The 20,801-nt window shown below is 43.7% G+C and overlaps 1 gene segment (V, D, J or C); it reads right to left on the bottom strand.

Moving 5' to 3' along the window:
- Positions 1 to 12,592: 12,592 nt before the first annotated feature.
- LOC125611660 lies at positions 12,593 to 13,587 on the bottom strand. The segment is given in 2 exon segments: positions 12,593 to 13,164; positions 13,283 to 13,587. Coding segments are annotated over 2 exon segments (621 nt in total).
- Between the last annotated feature and the right edge of the window lie 7,214 nt (positions 13,588 to 20,801).

Genomic DNA, 20,801 nt, shown 5'->3' on the forward strand with positions numbered 1-20,801 from the left:
AGAGGAACAGAGCCGAGTCGCCCAGCGCCAAGGAGCTCAGGTTGAGTTCAGAGCTGTAGTCAGGGAACTGCTGGGCTGAGAATCGACTGGGGATGTTCTTCCCTTTTTCGCTCTCTTCCCCATTGTAATACTGAAAGAGAAACTGAGGCCCCTGGCCCGGGGTCTGCTGGTACCAGTACACAGAGAGGTGTTCAGGGAGAGGGGAGCATCTCAGTGTCACTTGCTGTCCTTTTGCTTTGATCAGATGTTTTGGGGTTTGCTTGACTCCAGAGTCCACTGGGCCTGTGGGAGGAGATGGAGCTAAGAGCAGAGCCCAGGAGCAAGGGTCCCGCTGAGCCATCCTGGAGTGAGATGTGCTCCAGGAGTAATGAACACAGAGCAGAAGTTGTACCTAGGACTCACCTGCCGTACCCAGGACTCACCTGTTCCCAGCAGAGAAAGGGCCACCCAGCAGAGGAGCCTGGAGCCCATGGCAGCATCAGGAACCCAGGGTCTCCTAGTTGAGTGGTGGGACCTTCCAGGCTGAGCATTCAAAGGTTCTGAAGTTCTAGTCTCCCCATCAGCATCATGTGTCATGCTCTGACATGACCTCCCTGCAGGCCACCTGGCCCACTGCACCCAATGACAAAACTCAGGCTGTACCCAAAGCACCCTTCTTGCCTTGCACAGCCCCTGATCTGAAGGTGGGTCAGTTTGAGCACCTTCCTCCTGGGCCAGGTCCACTTCCTACTTCCTTCCATGCTAGTTCCATCTCTGCAGTGAGCTCTTGGCCTGACTCTAATTCCCTGTCCTGGCCTCTCTAGCCCTTCACTTTCCACTGCCCAGCGTGAGCCAAGAAAACCCTTTCTTTGTGTCTGCAGAGTCTCAAGGCAGCCCTTCCTCCCCTGGACAGTTGACTGTATTTAGCTGTGTGTCCAGGACCCACTCCAGGAATTCCAACTACCTCCCTGTTATGAGCAGGCAGCCAGCATCCCCTTCAGCTCTGCTCTCCTGGGCCATCTTCCATGGCCTCCCAGGGACCCTGCAGCACTGTGGAGCCACAGTGCCCCCACGTGGCCCTTGGCCCACAGTATCATGGACTCCACCTTCTGAGCTCATGTCATGATTGACTAAATCAGCAGAAAAGATCCCCACCCGGTGTCCCCTCTCATCCACACCCGTTCTGCTGCTTTCTCATCTGGACAATTTAGGGTTGATCGTCAAGTCCAAGTGGAGGATTTCAAAGCCTGTGGAGGCAAATAAATTGTATGAACCCACATTATGGTTAAAAAGAAACTAATATTACACCAGTGCAATCAGTATGCTAAAATGAAAGAGGCAAGCAGAATAACACCACCTCAAGAAGATCCATGTGGGAAACCTGTATTCCATGGCTCACTTCATTAATCAGACAGGTGACTTTTTACATTGATTTTTATTTAATCATAACCTAATTAAATAGTGTAATTTATAAAGATGGTTTCTAGATATTAAACATATATTTCTAGGCTTATATAATCTTGAAATAGACAACTTTATCAGCTATATTTAAGGCTGACTTGGTTGGGTATGAATTTGCTATCACTACCCTGAAGAGCTATGAGCTCTTGCCAGTGACATGGCACCTCTTAGTAAATGCCACCAGAGATAAACTGTGTGAGGGTAGAAGAATCTCCACAAGAAAACACACATGTGTACCCACAGAGACACACAAGGCAAACTCACATTCGTGCATATGCACTCACACACAGTGTCTTAAATGTCAAGAGTGATAGATTTCCTTCCTGAGTACACTGAACTTTCTCTGTCGCTTTAGAGTTAACTTCTGAGAAGTCTGATGTTTCAAGCTGCACTAAGTCCCTAAGGCCAGGGCTGAAGAGAAGGGTATTATAGTGGGAATTCCTTTGTTATAGGTTCATGAGACTGGGAGAATTATCATATGATTTTCTCTTTTGCAGAAGAACACTTGCAAATTTCGCTTTTAGATATAGTTTGGGACTTCACAGGATGGTCTTCAGTGTTGACTGTGACAACATAATTGCTCAGGACATTACAGATGTTGTTTAGAAAACCAAGGTAATCCTAAAAGACAGTTCATTGCATTCATTGATGGGAAAATCATAATAAATAAACCTTCAGGGTGCTGATGGAGTGGCATTACTTTTTTATTTAATAAACATAAACAGGGCCAGCTATACAATGTGGCTTTTCCTTGGAAAGGAAAGTCAAGACAGCAATACTACGCCTAGTACTGGGGACAGGGAAGGGAAGGGAAGAGAAGCAGGTGAGCAGCACCCATGGGTGGGAGAAGGGGTCCTCCCAGACATGGAAAGATGGAGCAGAGACACAGGATGCTAAAGCCTGCTGAGTGTTCACAGTGTGGAGAAGAGCCTTTTGGTCACAGCAGGTACCTGGGCGGCCCAGAGGCAGAGCACCATCCCTGGGGAGCAGAATAGATTTAGGGGAAACTGGACAGTCCTTGTCCTCAATGACCCCAGTGGACATGACCTCTGCTGTGTTTGGGAAGCACATGACTGTGTGCTGAGGGGGCAAGGGGGGCAGAAGTGAAGAAGGAAGACAGTGTCATCAACTGCAGGATCCTCACAATCAGCTACTTGGCCAAGTCCCCAACTGGAACTGCCTGCCAGGTGACACCAGTTGCTACAAGGCTTGCTTTATATTTCCCATGTATAGAGGACTTCCGGAGAGTAAAAAGTAAGAAGAGAGCTCATGTTGCACAGGACACCACTTTAAGTCACTTTGCAACTCTTTGGATGTCAACCATTTTTATCACTTTCCTTCTCCTGGACTTACCTCACACTCAGTTTCTTCCTCAATTACATGAAGCAGATGTGCGTGATTTATTCTCTACACCACAATACTGTCAAACAAAGCAGAGTTCAAGATGAAATACATTGCCTATGAAAGTGAGAGCCAACAATTCGATCACAGATTCCTCCTCTGCCCTAAGCTATGCAGCATCCAGTCAAGAAAGGGACATTACAGAGAACTTACTGAACTTGCCCTCTGGAAAGCATCTCTTGGCCTTGATCCTCTCCCCCAAATGGCAGGAAAGCCCCATGCTACACTTTCCAGAGGCCTAAAATCACGTTTTTTTCCCCCATGCACTCCCTGGGATCTCACAGATGAATACTTTAGGTGCTCCTCTCTGGGCAGGAGGTTTGTGCACAGAATGCTGGTGACTCTGCAGGGCTGGGCCATGCTGCTGGCACAGAGATACAGCACTGAGTCTCCAAGATCCAAGGCAGCCAAGCTCAGCTCTGAGCCATAGTCACAGAACTGCTGAGTGGAGAACTGGTCAGGGACATTTTCTTTTGATGTCTATAAATGCTTTCAAAGAAGAACTTGGGGCCCTGGCTCAGCATCTGTTGGTACTAGTACACACTGGTGTGCCCAGAGATAGGGAACACATCAGTGTCACTTGCTGTCCTCATGTTTTGATTAGGTATTTTGGAATCTGGGTGACTCCGGACTCCACTGAGTCTGTGGAAAAGTGGATGGAGAATGAGCCCAGGAGAGAGCCTGGGCCGCATCCCCAGGGGAAAGTGGAGGACTCCAGGTCAGCAAGTTCAGAGTGAGGATGTTCTCTTTGTCTGTAGGACTTTCCTTTCCGAGGAAGGAAATGGCCACACAGCAGAGGAGCCTGGAGCCCATGGCAGGGTGGGACAGAGCTGAGCATGTGTTCCTCCTGCTCAGGGCTCTTGTCCTTTGAATGCTAGAGTTCTAGACACCACTTCTCTGGATGTCACTGCTCCCGTGTCATGGTCTCTGCAGATTGCCATTCGCTTCGACTCCCTTGACATAAAGGGGGCTCAGCTGATCCAGGATGCTGGCTTCCATCTTGCGAAGGCTCTCACATAGCTTCAAGGCTACTGGGCTGCTCTAGCGTGGACCAGGAACAGGCCATGTGTCAATCCCACAGCTCCTGTCCTTCTCCTTGGGGGCTGTTGTTCTTCTGCCTGTCCTTATGTAGGACTTTCAGGCTGTCCCAGTGCAGCACCAAACCCTCCAACCTCTCTTTCAACCTCAGAGAAACCCTCTAACTAATGCTGGGCCCACATTCATGGCTCCCAGCTGGGGCAGTTCACCTGCAAATTCATAGATATGGCACCAAATATTCTAAGAGATGACAGCATCAAACAGGACTGCTCCCTAAGCCTCCATGTCCCTAGTGGCTGCTCTGTGGACTTCCATAGACCTGAAGTCCTGAAGCCCCTGGGTGCCGTAGTCCCCCATGCGCAGGGAAAAAACGTGGTCCATTGCACAGCAACCAAGATTTTACCTTTGTTAGGGATGGAATGTATCAAGTTCCCCCAAAATTCATATGTTGAAGTTCAACCCCAAGGTGGCTACTTTTGAAGCGAGGGCCTTTATGAAGGTAAAAATGTCAAATGTACTCACCAGGGTGGAGCCTCACTACAATAAGAATAATGTCCTTGAAAGAAAAGACAGGAAGCTCTTGCTGTCTGTCCTGTGAGGACACAGCAAGAAGGTGGCTGTTGGGAACCCAGGAAGAGTGTCCTTTCCATACCCCAACCATGGTGGCACCTGACCCCAGACTTCAGCTTCCAGAATTATGAGAACTAAATGTGTTGCTTCAGGCACTTTGCGGTTGGCATTTTGCTGTCAGTCCATGTTGACATATAGAGCCTTTCCAGACATGGCTCACGGATGTAAATGCATTTAAATAAGGAACTATTTTACCATCTTGCCCAGTGCAAAGTTTTCCTACACACACACACACACACACACACACACACCCCACCACCACCACCACACGCCAATCCTAATAAATTTGGGATTTATCTTTGTTAAGGTGAATTTTTGCTTCGTAATAATTCAAAGGTTAATGAAGAATTTTTTTTTTCTTGATTTGAGAAAATCTGATTGAGCTGAGGTAGAAGTGATAGTGGGAGAACATAGGCAGAAATTACACAAAGACAGCCTGTCTCCCTCACTAGAAGAACCTCTCAGGATTTTTGGATGATTAAAACTAACTTAAGCTTTTTTTTTTTTTTTTAACATGATCACATTTTATTTAAGAGATAAAATCTTTTTGTTTTTTTACTCAGATGTTAATTTTATTAAAATACTTTCAGTCTTACATTTGTTTTCATGACTGCATAGGGTACATTATAAACTTTTTCACAGGCTTTGGCAATATGGGGAAATCTGCTGTTAATCACCAGCTATGGCTTTGGTTTTTTGTTGTTGTTGTTGTTATTGTTGTTGGTTGATTGGTTTTTCATTCCACCATAATTAACCCCATGCCACCTCCCTTCCCCTCCAACTCCTCTGTGCTGTCTAGAGTTCATCTTCCTCCTATGTTCCCGCTCCCTATCCCAATATGAATCAAAGAAAACATTCAGCATTTGTTTTTTTGGGATTGGCTAACTTCACTTATAAGCTTTTTTTTTTCCTTTGACGACCCTATCCAGCTTTCTAGAGACCTCTCAGAGTATCACGTACCTCCTAATTAACTCACCTGATAATGAAAAAAATGATTAATCACCTTTCCCACATTGCTGGGTGATTAGTTTATTTGCCCCCTCTCTCTTTTTTAGAAATCCCTTCTGGATTCAATTAGTTGACACTATCCAATTCCCATTTCCCCATGTGTGACTAATATGTGTGCAGATCAACTATTAAATTACCCCATGGTTTCATTTCATGCACAAGAACCAAAAGAACAATTCTAATCCTCTACGCATAGTATAATAGGAAGGAGAGCCCTGCTCAGATCAATGTGGTTAAAGAGTAAAACAGGGAACTGGGAAACAGAAGTTTCGAAGGGTTTAATTTTTAATTCATTATCTTACACATATTATTTTTTAATTAGCTCAATTCCAACCCAAATTTCTGGAAATACTCTTGACTTGCTCCCTATTCAAATTTAAACAATGACTTATAAGGAAAGGATATAGATGTCCAGATACAGTCTATTTCTCAACTTTCTATATATAAAATTGAAAAATCCCAAGAGTTACAACTAAAAACATTTCCCTGAGTGAGTTCCCTCAGCCAGGTGTGGTCACTAGAGAATGTGTCAATGAGCAGTGGTCAGGGACCAACCCCTCTTACCAGATGCCACCTGGATTAGTTAAGCTCCACCCCAAGTGAGACTCCATGACTACAAACCAGATACAATTCTCTCAAGCCCAGATTATCTTAATGATTTTTTATAAGTTTTGTGCACAAATAAATCATTAAAACCTCTCATAATAGAATCTGATATGTCTGACAGAATTTATGATGGTGGCCAAGTGAACATTCTTACACAAAATCAAGAAGTATAAGTTACCAGTTTAAATCACATCAACATTTTGTTTTTGCGTTTTAATATCTAGCAAATTTTGGATTCAATTTGGTAGAATTTCTAGAACATAAGTCAGGTTTCCACTGTCCTAATAAACATAGCAGTCTTTAAATTTCCTTCAGCATACCCAAAGGTAAATAATCATAATATTTGAGATGAGAGAAGGAGCTAATAATATCCCAAAGATGTGAAATATAAGCCTTTCTCTGACTCATTATAAACTTGCAAATTAGCATCATTTTCTGGCACTTTCCCCAGATGCAGCTGAGGAGGCAAGAAGAAAACATATGAAAACCAGATACAAACAAAACCATGGGACTCTCTTGGGAACTGAAGCTAGTTGGGCTAGAGCATGATGAGATGAGAGGTGAGCTTAGAATGGTACTGAGAAACCCAAATGGCAGAGGTCATTTAAGTTCTGCTCTTGCCTGAGGCCCTCCTTGCATGAAGACAATCTTATTTGCATTTTCATTCCAGAAATCAGTAGTAGAGGTGTTGAGACCCCTAAGCAAGGACTTCAGAAGACAAGTAACTGCTGTGGCTGAATATTTGTGTCCCCCAGACACATGCTGGAGCCTAATCAGCACTGCCATGGTACCTGGGTTGGCCTTTGGGAGGTGATGAGCTCATGAAGGCAGAACTCTCCTGATTGGGATGGTCTCCTTATAAAGAGAGAGCCAGGTATTCCTCCTACCGTGGGAGGACACAGTGAGAAACTGTCATCTATGAACCAGAGGGCAGGCTCTCATGACATATTGAATCAGCCAGTGCCTTGACCATGGACTTCCAGCCTCCAGACTATGAAAAATAAATGTGAGTTGCTCATAACCTGCCTGGTTGTGCTATTTTGTTATGTAGCCCAAATGGAACAAGACAATGGCCAACTGCTCAATATAGGTGGATACAAATGCAAATTATTGAACTAGAAGAACTAAAAATTTCCCAAAACATGATAAATATACTATGTGAAGATACCCAAACTAATGAGAATGAAAAAGATGTCCAACACCTAGACTGTGTAAAGTTAATTCATAGCAGATTAGACTTAGCACACCTCACATATAGGACATTATAATATCTAGGGTGATGAGGGCCACAACCAATTAAGATGGCACCTGGCAGTATGCTAGGAGGAGTGGTTTCTGAGCCAATGTCAGCGAGCCATTAAGATGATAAGGATTCCTTAATGACTGACTGCTGTATCTAGTTTATGTTAATTAAGTTAAGCTGTGTGTAATTAGTTGGGTATATGTACCTCTGCAGTCCGGCAGAGAGGCAGTGCCTGCTACCTAGGGTACCCGCTACTTTGAGTTCCCAGCTCAGTTCCCGCTGAGTTCACTAGCAATAAAGTAGTTCCTGCTTCAACCTTCAAGTTGCTTGTCATCTCCCAGTTATTTTGCCCAGCCGGACAAGGGCACTAGGGGTTTTGTTATGGGAAAAATATTGGATTCACTAAGAGAAGGCAATACTTGGTGTAAACACTGAGAGTTTTGTTCCAAAATGAACAAATATGTATTATTAATTTCACAAAATCATGGCTCCTGTCATCAGTTTCTCTCTTAGCTTTTTTATCTGTGTCAAAAAATAAGTTTTTGATCCAGATAATACTTATGAAGTTCTCTCTTTTTTAAGATCTACAGGAGATATCCTAGACCACAAACAATACAAACCCACAACCTTTCCCAAGATTTCTGGTCATTCCCATGGATGTTTATATTCCCCTGGTCTCCTCTAACCAGTCATGACCTGGCTACAAAGCTAAGACTGTCCTTGATTAGCTCAGAAAACCCAACACACTAAATATGGTGAATTTAGTACTTTGTTGAAGACTTTGGGAATCCTGCCCGGGACTCATATGATGCAGAGCATAGCTTTTCCCCATTTCCCTCTTACCCCTACCCCTTACATCTACTTTCAAGTCTTCCCAGTATCTCCAGTCTATCCCATCTTCCTTTTTCTTACAGTATTTACTTTAGTAGTCTTGTATTTCTAAATTTTTTGTGACTTTGAAATGTGTGAGTCCTTTTAAAAGCTAAATAACCCTAAACTAAACTGCCATGTTTAATACCCAGGATTGTCTTTATCAAAGACAGGCAAACCAACTCTTTGAAATGTAATCATGAAAGGGGGGCACACTATCCAGTGTCTATGGAAAGGTCAGCTCCTAACATAAGGACTCCACCTTAACTCAGATAAGGATCTTCTTCAACTCAGTTTGGAGTCTACCCAAATTCAAATTCTGTCCACTCCACTTTCTTGAGAACTTGTTAATGTTCATCTTAAGAACATTTATGCAATCTTAGCATGGATTTGGCATTATAAATATCTATCTGTTTTTCTATATATCCAAATTCTTACAACAATACTCTAAGATAGGACTTGTCATTTGTATAGGACCAATAATAGAATCAAGGCAACAGTTATCCAATACCTGAGGCCAAACATGAGAAGGCAGCATAACAGGGGATGGGCATAGTCAAGGGTATGAGGTGAGGTTGCAATCAGAACCCAGAAGAAAGAAGAGCATGGGGCAAGGGAAGGAGCAGAGAAAAACTACTGAGGTACAATGAGAGCTGTGCTCAGTGAGACCCTGCCTCTTGCATAGAGGAAAGGGAGAACAGTTCTCCCCAAAGCGCAGAATCAAGGGAACCTTGAAGAAAGCTGGATAGGAAACCAGGGGTTGAGGAGGAGATGCTGGGGATGGATCACAGCCTGGTGGAGCAGACATGGGGCACTGCCACCTCACTCTTGTGACTGCTATTTCTGCAGAGAGATCCCTGTGCTGTGCTGTGGCTGAGGCTGGCACAGGCGAACGTGCCAGCCTCCAATTAGTGGAGAACTAATTGGGCTGTTCTGTAAGGGAAGGACACAGAGCCCTGCAAGGAGCCGCCTCCCACTGTCTCTAGCAGCTGGTACCATCCAATCACCTAAGAGAGGTAGAAGGCCATCCACTAAGAGCATTAGCCAGAATGAACAAGTAGATAAAAACCAATATGATGCACTCAACTAGCCTAGAGCACCATGTCCCCCACACACATAGGCAGCCCTGGTCCCCAAAGAAACCTCCCTGACCTGGGTGCAGGGTGCTGAGGGGCCAGAACATTCCTCATTACCAGAACTTAGACTTTATTGTTCAGAACCTCCATCTTCTAGAAAGTTTCCAGGTGAGGCTCGTCATAAAAATCCATCTCCTCTCTGGAAGGCTTGTTTCTACTCAAATATAGAAAGTATATTTTGCTAACTAAAAAAAAAAAAAATACCCAAGACTCAAAGAGGATGCAGAGCTTCCTCGAGAGGTTCATGGAGTCCCTCCTGTGGCTGTATTTGTTCCACTCTTGGGTCCTCAGTCAACTTCTCTGATGTCCAGAAGCATCCCCAAATACTCTAGACCTAATGCCCCCATTTCTATCTACTCTTCTCTTAGAATTGAGTTTGACGTATGCTGGACATGGGCAGTCCCACCCAGTGCCCACCCTCCTGAGGCAGGAAGGCTGCTGAGACCTGGGGCAGAAGCCCTGGAGTTTCTGCAAGGGCAGGAAGTGTCTCTGAGGGGCTGTGCCTAAGCTGCTGCTGCAGAGATAGGTGGCCAAGTCCCCCAGCTGTGTGGGCTGGATCTTCAGGGTGGACAAGGCTCCCTCAGGCCTCTCAGCTGAGAATCGATCCCTGAAAAAGTCGGCCTTCCCTGAAGGCTGCTTGTTATAGAAAGAAACCAGGATCTCCAGTCCCTTTCCTGGAGTCTGTCGGTACCAATAGAGAGAAGCCTGACCAGCAACAGGGTCACAACTCAGAGACACATCCTGTCCTGCCTCTGTGACAGCGTGACCGGGGGCTTGTCTGACTCCGGGTTCCATATGTGCTGTGGAGGAGGCAGAGGGCAAGGAGAGAATGAAGGGCAAGTGTGGGATTGCCCTCAGGTAAAGGTAAGAGGGGAATTGCCCAAGCCCTCCCAGGACTCACCTGTGCCCAGGAGACCAAAGATCACCCAGCAGAGGAGGCTGCTGTCCATGGCAGGGTTGGGCAGGATGAGGCCTCAAACAGCTGGGGCTGTGGGGCTCAGCAGTCCCTGAAGGAATTTCAGTGACATCTCAGCCTGTGCTGCACTCACTGACTCAAGGACACCCCAGAAGAGCAGAGGCCTGAGTAGCATTATGGAAACAGATGCCTCAAGACACACCCTGAGCATTCTGAAGTGTGTGGCTGGAGTTAAATAGCACGGCTGAAGTCAAGCGTGGTGGCCCATGCCTGTAATCTGGAAGCCGAGGCAGGAGGATTGTGAGTTCAAAGCCAGACTGAGTAAAACTGAGATGCTAAGCAGCTCAGTGAGACCCTGTCTCGAAAATAAAAATAAAATAAATTTGAAGAAAAAAAAAAGAGGCTCAGACGTGGCAGTCCCTGAGTGTAGAAAGCAGAACATCTGGAAGGACAGGACCTTGCCCTCTGGTTCTGTGTAGGGTATGATTGAGGTGGCCCAGCCTGAATTTTGTCTGAATTTTTATTTTATTTATTTTGTTTATATACAGGACCCCTGTGAACTCTTAAGTCAAATGAACCACTTTATGGCAGGCTTCTTTTATCTCATGTTAGAAAATGCATTAAACACTAGACTTAAAAGTGTTCATCTTTGCATAAGTTGATAGAGCCTCAGGAGTGCAAGAAACCTCCCTGCTACAGATGCTGTAGAATATAGAGCTGCCAAATTGGTGGAATTGACAGGGGCTTTTATGGTTTGCAGTTTCTGTCTGGGTTCCTACAGGAAATATTTAAAGCCTTCAGCTGCCCCCACAGCTTCTAGTCTATCCCCACAGGTTTGGGTACAGTGACAGGGTGACTCTGCAGGGCTGTTTCTCAGCTACTGGCACACATGGCTGAGTCCTTGGGCTCCAGGGAGGCCAGGGGAATGAATAAGCAAGAGCTGTCAGGCACTCGGGTGACAAGTACCTGGGCACAGTCTAGTTTCAACCAGTTCCTTATAATCATGGGGAAATCTGAGCTCAGGGGTTTCTTATCATCTGCTTGTAAAAATTCTTGTCATTATATCCCAGAGGTGTTCACATTCCAGGGACTTCTATGCATTGCTCTCATGTTGAGGAGTCTTGGTATCTGGCTAATGCTGGTATCCAAGGGGGAAAAGACAAAATTCAGCCTTACCCCAGGAGGAAGGTTCTTACTCTAGCCCCAAGGAATAAGCTTGGAGTCCATGGACAGACCCTTGGAACCCAGAACTCACAATTTACGGTACAGAGAATTGAAAAGGAGCCCAAGAATATGTATAAGGAAATCTCATTTTTTTTCCTGGTGCCATTCATATACTGTGTATTCAGAGAGCAAGACCCCAGAAGGCTAGGCAAAGAACAAGTTCTGGAAGGCTGGAGAGCTGAGCAGAGATTTCAGGAGACATATAACCTGAACAACCTTGGCACAGGACTGAATTGCACTGGACTCCCAAAAGACCATGCTTGAGAAATAATGACCCCAAGCTAGGACTGTCCAATGGGAGGGCAAATCTGAAAACCCTACAGTCAATCTACTAGAATAAAACTGAATGATGTTTAGGAGAATATAACATAACCCGGAGTCCCTATCATCCATCTTCCACAGTGCCTCATATAACATGTATTATAATCTTTCACGTAGAATATTTGAGAAGTTTCCTAGATGTTCAGTCCCCCTAAAATCTATCAGCCATCTATTCCACACTGCTGCCCCTGTTCTTCACCCAAATGCAAATCTGATCATGCCTTCTCCTGTCAGATGGGACCAATGGTAACTGCTGCCAAGAGATTTGTGCCCCAGTCCTTCCCAAGTTCCCAGGATCCTCCATCATCTGGCTGCTTAATGGGAATAGGATCCTACGACACATTTTCTGAAAGGGCTGCAGTGTCCAAAGCACAAGCAGCTTGGATTCACTTCTCTGCCACCCTTTCTAGTTCACCTATTGCCAAGGTTGGACATGTTCCTCCCTACCCCACAAAATATAAATATATATTTAAACATATGAAACATATATTATATATTCATCTATTTATTTATTATGTATCATATTATATATTTATATATAAATATTTACATATATATGGGTTTTTTGGTTTGTTTGTTTGTTTTTTTTTTCTAAATGAGGAACTCTTTGAATTTCTGTTGATCATGGGAGGATTCACCCTGGCCTCTCTTCAGGCTTGTGCTCATCAAATATTTTTAAAACTTGTGTCTCCATGGACAACATAATGGACAAGATGTGGCCATAGGTACAGCACATAAGGACAAGGAATAGCTGCTCCATCACTTAAGGTCTTTAGTCCCCCATCTTTGGTGGATTTGGATGGGCGGGTGACGATAGTGGAGTCCCTGCTCACTGACCAGAGGGATTCTGCAGGGCTCTGTGTGTGGAGAACTCAGCTGCCCACCATTCACCCTGGAGGCTGCTGCACACTGACACTCCACGGGGCCCATAGGAATGGAGAGCAGAGCCTCAGGCACAGGGAACTCATTGTCACCACAGCTTCCTGGCTGCCTGGCAGGTTTGTGCACGGGCAGCTGGTGACTCTGCAGGGCTGTGTCTCGGCTGCTGGCACAGAGATACAAGGCAGAATCCTCTGGCTCCAGGGACTTGACATGAAGGTTTAAATGAGCGTTGTCTGGAGATTCAGGTGAGAAGCGACTTGGAACTGTTTCATTTGCAATCATTAACTTATTATTGTAGGTAAACATCATCTTCAGTGACTGCTTGGAGTCCTGCTTATACCAGTACATTGTATCATGGCCCAGATTTTGCTCACATTTAAAGGACTGCTTTTTTCCAGCCTGTGCGAGGAGATATTTTGGAGTCTGGGAAACACCTGAGTGCAAGGGGCCTGTGAAAGAAAGAAGCAGAATTCAGGAGAATCCCAGGAGAAAGCTGCAGCTCCAGGCATAGAGAAGACTCAAGCAGAGTTTCTGACAGGGCCACACCACTTGGGCTGAGAAACTCACCTGCTCCCAGGAGGCAGAGGGCCACACAGCAGAGCAGCCTGGAGCCCATGGTAGGAGGCAGGCCAGGCCAGGCCGCGGCTCAGGATTCCAGCCTATAGACTCAGAGCAGCTGCACCCCCAAGGCTCTGCCACAAGTTCTGCTAGTGACATCACAGCTGTGCTATTCTTCCTTTTCTCAGGGTTTGTGATCACAGTTTCCTCCTTATTCATGTCCGGATCCAGCTCCGTTCGTTCGTCAGTGTGTTTGGGATTTCTAGAGTATGTGTGAGTGGGGTGGGTGTGCAGCCTCCAGTAGACTCTGCCCCCACCCCTTCCCTGGCCCAGAAGTTGCCCGTGTTCCTTTCCTCTCCTCTTTAGGCCTCCTCTCAGAGCAAGTCTGGTTTTCCTTCCTGGGTCTTTTCTTCCTTCTCACACTAATGCTGCGTGATCCCACTTACTCCTTGGCTCCCTTGAATGTCTTTTATGCCCAGTGCCCCCCTGACCACTTCAGGCTTGGGCAAGAGATTGTCTTCAGTTCTCACCAAACACCATCTGCAGCCATTTAAGATGCAGGAATGTGGTGACTGTCTGGTGAACACTCTTATGTGACCTTGATGGGACTAAGCTGCAGGCCTGGTCCCTGCGATATTCTCATGAGAGGCAGGGCTTTCCAATGCTCTGGTCTGAGGAGGCTTCTAGAGATCAAGAAGTCACTATGTGTTGGGAACAAAGTTATGGGGACACACACAGCATGGAAATTGGGGAAATCTACAAGGAACAATTTCTCTATCCTTGAATTGTCTACAGATCCCCCTCCTTTTGGGTACATAGTATCCACTCAGAGCCTGGCCCAGCATTGGTCAACCTCAGCATTATTTACACATTGCATTGGATGATCCTTAGTTGAGAGGCAGTCCTGTGCCCTGCAGTGTGTTCAGTAGCATCACTGGCCTATGCCCACCTGATGCCAATAGTATCCCCTACCATACTCATGAAAACCAAAATGTCTTCCACAATATCAAATCTCCATGTTTAAGAGCCACCTTTCCTATCACTTCCAATAGCTCCCACCTTTCTCATCCTATGTGGCTCTACCCCCAGCCTCAAGGGCTTGGTATGGCCACAGCACTTTATAGTGATGGATAAGTCCAGTGTTAACATTTGGTAACCTCTGTCAGTGGACCAGGGTCGGCAACCACCATCAAAAAGACATCTGATTCTCTCTCTCTTTCTCTCTCTCTCTCTCTCTCTCTCTCTCTCTCTCACACACACACACACACACACACACACACACACGTGCTTATTTACATTCTGGTAAAACTACCAAATACAGGTGAAAGCCCCAGGTGGTTCAGTTGTGTTTGCTGGGCACAGACACAGCATCAGGGATTTTCCCCTTTTGGAAATTTTCAGCATATTTTATTTGTACAAGTCATGGGGAGGACAATGTTTTCACTCTTGGGATGTTTATACTATAACAGGAGCAAAAAGAAATGCACAGATTACCTGTGGGATTAGGATATAAAGTACATGTTACATGAAAATCAGAAATATAACCCAGTATTTACATTTAAATATTTTATACTGTATTCCTTCTTCTCATCTATAAAGCAATGGTCCCAAATCAATAATTTTCAACACTCTGTCCAGCTCCAAAACTATGGACATTACCAGGTGCACACGTAGGTACAGGCTTATTCATCCAGCGTCCCCAGAACCTACCATCATGCACCACACAGAGTACAAGTGAAGACTTTCCAAAAAGGAGAGAAGGGAAGCAGGAAGGACTGAGAGAGTAAGAAAGGAATGAAAGGAGTGAGAGAATAGATCACTTTATTGACAAGAGTCAATATTAAGATGGAACTTATAGCCATATAAAGAAGTAACCATTCTTAAAGTATAGGTTTCAAATAATCACTTATCTTGCTATTTTATGCAAATGTTCATGACCAAATTGGGTGGACAGTCTCTAGAAAAGAAGCTAAAATAAAACTGTTATTAAGAAACTCATTGCACATGAGGTAATGCCAGTTCTGATTATTGTTTTAAATAATTTAAAAGTATATAATACTAGAAATTAATGTCTAACTAAAAATTAGAGAACATAATTTTTATTATCTATCAAGAACAGCCCATAGTATGCAAGAAAGCAAATAAATGATTCCTTGCACCTTTTTTTCTGATTGAGATGGCTGAACTGGAGAAGGGGATTCCTATACAGAACAGGAGTCAGGACCGATGCAGGGACCCCTGACAAGACCCATACCTCAATTGACAAAGCAAACAAGGAAAGAAACATGAAATAATGTAGCAAGGACAAAGTTTAGTCTTCCAAAAGGTGGAGAGCTTAGGACCAGTGGGAATGAGGCAGAAAGCAAGAGAACTAGATCTAATGAGAAGTGGACTGAATGTCACACAGAGGCACATTGTCATGATTCTGTCTTTCCAACATTTAAAAACCCTTCTTATAATTTGGTCATTTGCCAAAGTTTGGGAACAGCTTGTGTGCTGTTATGTTTATATGCAAAATCTTCCATTCTAGAAACAACACCTGTTTGAACAGTTCTCTTTGAGATCACATATGACTATCCATCAGAGGTAGAAGAGTAAAGACTTTTCTAGTTTAATTCCCTGATAGTCGGGAAGGAAGAGGGAGGTTATATGTATCCTTAGGCCTGATGAATAGATTTCCTCCAGTTATTATTATCTCTGCAGGCTCCCTAAGAACCTTAGACTATCAAGATCATTGCTAGTGCCAGGAGCTGACATCACCACAAGGTTTGTTTTGCCATGACTGAGCTGAGCTGAGACAGACCCCAGATCCTTTCTTATCTCCCTTAGAAACAGGTCCCCCACCTGCACCTGCCTAAGTCTCCCAACCTCTTCAGCTCAAACTCTCCTCTCAGGCAGCTCATATGCAACAATCTGAAGTTCCAGGGACAGCAACACCTGAACATCACTGCAAAGGGCGTAGCCTGGTGTATAATAGCCCACACCACAGCACTGACCTCAGCTCCTGCAGAGCACATTTCCCCAGATGTAGAAACCCAAACTTCCTCTTAACTCTCTCTCATCCAGAGCCTTCTCTTAGTCCTTGCTCAGAGTTTCCTGGATCTCAACAGAGTCACAGCTCCTCCTTGTGGTCCCAGGTTCAAAAGCACTAGGACTCCATCTTTCTGGGGTTGAACAAGGGCAGCATGGTGGCAGATGTCTTAGAAACAGGGACCACCTGGGAGGGAAGAGGGTGATCATCAGTCCCTGCCCTTCTCACACCAGACCTATTTCTCAACAGGCTCCCTTCTGAAGAACCTGGTGCCCTTGTGTGAGTAAGGCAGGCATGAGGTGCCCCAAGGTCAGGGTTCCAAACATCAGGAAGGAAAAGGCTCCTGACAGACTGTTGGAATAGTGATTTCATTGTCTTTGAGGACTCTCAGCCTTAGCAGAAACTTCCAGAGGAGGAGAGAAATAGCCTTCACCCCAGGAAAAAACAAATCTGATCAGGACTTTCTGTGTCCCTTAGCCTGTGAGGTGGACAAGCATGCAGTGAGATCCATACCAAGAGATAAGGTTCAGGTGCCAGAGGCACTGCCAAAGGACTTCAGCACCTGGCATTAATAAACCCAGGGATGGGGACTAAGTTATAGGACTATTGAATAGTTTCTCAGTATTAATGATTTTGAGAGAAAATTTTAGACTCACTGATTCGGCAAAGAATGACACTTTTTAGTTGTTCTCAACCAAGGATTGTGTACACCATACCTTTTTGGGGAGAAATTTGTATATGTATTAAGGTGTTCAAATTACCAAATTATTGAACAGTTCCCAAATTTGATGCAATGTTTAGGAAGCCCTCATTCAAAACAGAAGTGTTCCTTCTCATATATCCAATGAGCCTCTGTTGATAAATACTGACAGAGTAGCAATTCAAAGAGACAGAAATTAATTAGTTCTACATTTTGGAGAAGTTCTCCTTCCTCATGTAGAGTGACATGGAAGATATCTCTGACGCCAATAGAACCAAAATTTTGAAGGAAAGATATGAGATTTGACATGAGGTTAATAGAAAAACAGACGGGTACCCTTACTCCTCCCTTTACTCTGGCTATTTTCACTGAAAAGATAAGCATATACAAGTGTACCCCAACTTTAAAAATACAAAAACTAGCTCTCAGGAGTACTAGGTTGGATTGTTGCATAATAGTATTCACACCAGAGACAACTAGAAAAGTTTATCAAGACATAAAAGGTTCATATTAGAAGCCATTTAGAGCTACAGAGGCAATAAGAACTCAAAAGACCAATATTTAGAGGAGAAAAAATGAATCTAACAAATCACTTTAATCTTAAATCAGATGAAAAATTTCCAATGTAATATCATCAGCCAAGTATCCGAAGAAAGAGGAAACTGAGAAAGTGAGATGCTTAGAGGAGTGTCCATCACCGTTCTGGTCTGTAGATCAACTTTTATGTTCATTGATTACTGAACAAGAGAACATCTGGTAAAGACCCCAGGCCTTAGGAGTAGGGGTAGAAGCAGGCATTTACTGAAAATGAGCACTGAAGAATTTTCAGGGGGCTGAAAATATTTTAGAACTGGGTCATGGTGAGAGGTATACAACTCCAAGTTCTACTGAAACTCACTGAATTGTATACTTAGAGTAAGTAATGTTTCATCAACTTTACTCAATAAAGCTATTAAAAATTCTCCAGATATTAAGTTTGAAAATTCAATTCTATACAATCACAAAGGCTGAAGCCCCACTTCAGTCCATCTAGATTATCAAATAAATTAATGTGACTTACTCCTGTTACAATTTTGTAGCAGAAGCAAAAAACTTGCTCCTTTCTGGAATAATATGAAATCATTCAGAGCCTCAAGTTGTCTCCATAGTTTTTTATTATACAAAAGAATTACCAGGCATGTGAGGAAAAAAAAGGTAATATGAACAAAAACCAAGAAAAGAAAACAGACAAAAGAAAGATTCAAATTCAGATATTGGAGTTATCAGAAACTTGTTTAAAAATAATTGCTATTCATAAATTCAAAAAACTATATATCAAAAAGGAGAGTTTTAGCAGACAACTGGAAACTACAGTCAAGATTTAAATAAGAATTCTAGAACTGAAATATACAAAATACCTAAAATTAAGAATTCAATGTATGTATTTAGAAATCTTCTAAAAAGAATGGATAACCTAGTAGGTAAGTCAGATAAAAACACCCAGAGTAAATCACAAAAGAAAAAGGATGAAAAGACAAAGGAAAGCATTTATTGGGCCGTCACCATAGAAAGATGATCAATTTTGGACCCTCTAGGGAGACTGAGACTAATGAAAAACCTTTTACCCATCAATCCTCATTCCTCAATGGCTGAGGATTGCTCTGCAGGGGATTAGCTTCCTCACATTTCTGAGTTGAACATGCATAATTTGCATGAAGGCCTACGATGTCTGTTGCCATAGCAATGGAGTAAGAATATTTGGCACACTCTTAAAATGAGGGGCAATGATTGTGGATTGGGTCAACTTCTATCTGAAAATGTTCATCATAGCTGTGGCTGGAATCAAAGATGAGACCAAGAGGATATGAGGTGGCACATAGAGGCATCTGGCACAGTCAATTCTTCCACTAAGTCCAAAAAATCAGATCTTCAAGGTAGCAGTTAGCTGTAATCTGTACAAATACAGATTTAGGGAAATAAGCTATAGACCTGTTGCACCACTTCCACTAGTATATCAAGCCATAGAAGCTATCCATCATCTCCTTTCACCACTAGTTCCAGATTTCCCTCCATCTTTCTTAGCACTTCAGTGATCTACATTGTTTATTTGGTGGGGGTGACCCTGACCTTCACCCCTTAAGGTTTTGAGTTCTTATGTGCATTTACTTTATCATGCTATGATTGCCCAAATTGGAAAATTATCACCACCACCAGGAATTGAAGCACCAAGAGATACATGTATTAACTACTGAATTCCAAGGGAAAAGTTCCTTATTCCCATAATGGAGCAGCAAATGTATGACCTCATGATAATAAAAATTAAATATTTCCACTCTTACCTGCTGGTTTCCAAGTAAGAGGAGATCAAAATGACCATAGTCATAGTTCAGGTTCAGTGGAATCCTCATTATGTCCTGTGGTAGAAGAACCCATTCCTTTCTCCCCTCTTCCCTCACAAATAGATCTCTTATCTGTCAGACCCCCCAAAATAAAACAAAACAAAACACAGTGACAAGGAGATACAAATGTGCAACTGCAATTGGGTCACCAGAGTGATATGTGCAGGGTGATGATCCTACTTCCACTCTTGGCTTCTGGATTCATGTGTTCAGCATGAAACACCAGATCCCAACCATAGAGTCAATGTATTTGCTGTGCAGGGGAATAGCACCCCAGCTCCATGATGCTGTCTCTGAGCCGGCACCATAGATAAACTTCTGATAAATCACCTTATCATTTTTTGAAGCCAGATGTTTCTGTGTTATGGAGTACATTAGAGAAGAAAAAAATAAATTTCACGGTCATGAATCCATTATTTCATTTCAAATGGTGATGGAGGTGACAGGAGTGTAAGTGAATCAATGAATTCAGGTGTTTATGACTGATATGATCTGTTCACGCTTGTTTGTTTCATGCATTGCTTGAGCTCATTCTGGTTTATCATGAGTAAATCCTTTCTTTTCCTTTTGAAGTCTTCCTTCCACCTTCTCTGATCCAGTTTTTCAAGATCGCTGGATATTACTTGAAATGCAGGAAGTTAATCTGGCTGTCCCAATGTCAAGACGAAAGTGACAAATTCACTTCTGCCTGTGCCTATAGATTCCACTTGACCTTGCTGTATAATATGTTCTTGTGAGGCCCAGCTTTACACTAGTGATTCTCTTGCTGGTGCAGACCTCTGTTAACCTTGAAGTGATTTCCTAATATTGAACCTCATAGTTACGTATTCTCATGTGAGCTAAAATCATTGCACCAAATGCAGATTGACGGGGTCATCAAGTACTTCTGATCTTGACTACAATTTGGCCAAGACTCACCTGTATTTAGGTCCTGCACTGATCTTCTTGTTCATCTGAAGATTTCCAATGTCCCTCTATGCTATCAAGTAAATACCTGAGTCCCTACTCAGTAACCATTTCTTCATTTTGTGGGTTAAAATATTTTCCCTAAAAACTAAAACAAGCAAACAAAAATCCAACAAAATAGAATAAAGAGAAGACATATGTCATTTGGTCACTTACAGAGCAATTAATGTTTGCAGCCCAGAGTCACACTCTGGAGCATCTTTGGAAGAAAATCTGTACACCCCATGGCTTTTAGACATTCCTGCCAGACATATCTATCTTGGTAATTTAATTTCAGATATTCATCTATTTGGGGACACCTGCAACAACAGACACAACCAGACTTCCTACTCTTGGGCTGGTAGCTGGGAGAGAGGAAGACACATGAGTGTTTGTGCACGGGCTGGAGGTGTGTTTGCAAGGCTGTGGTTAAACTGCTCGCACAGAGGTACATGGCTGAGTCCTCCAGCTTTG

The sequence above is a fragment of the Marmota marmota genome, unplaced genomic scaffold (genome assembly GCF_001458135.2).
Source record: "Marmota marmota marmota unplaced genomic scaffold, marMar, whole genome shotgun sequence".
Lineage (NCBI taxonomy): Eukaryota > Metazoa > Chordata > Mammalia > Rodentia > Sciuridae > Marmota > Marmota marmota.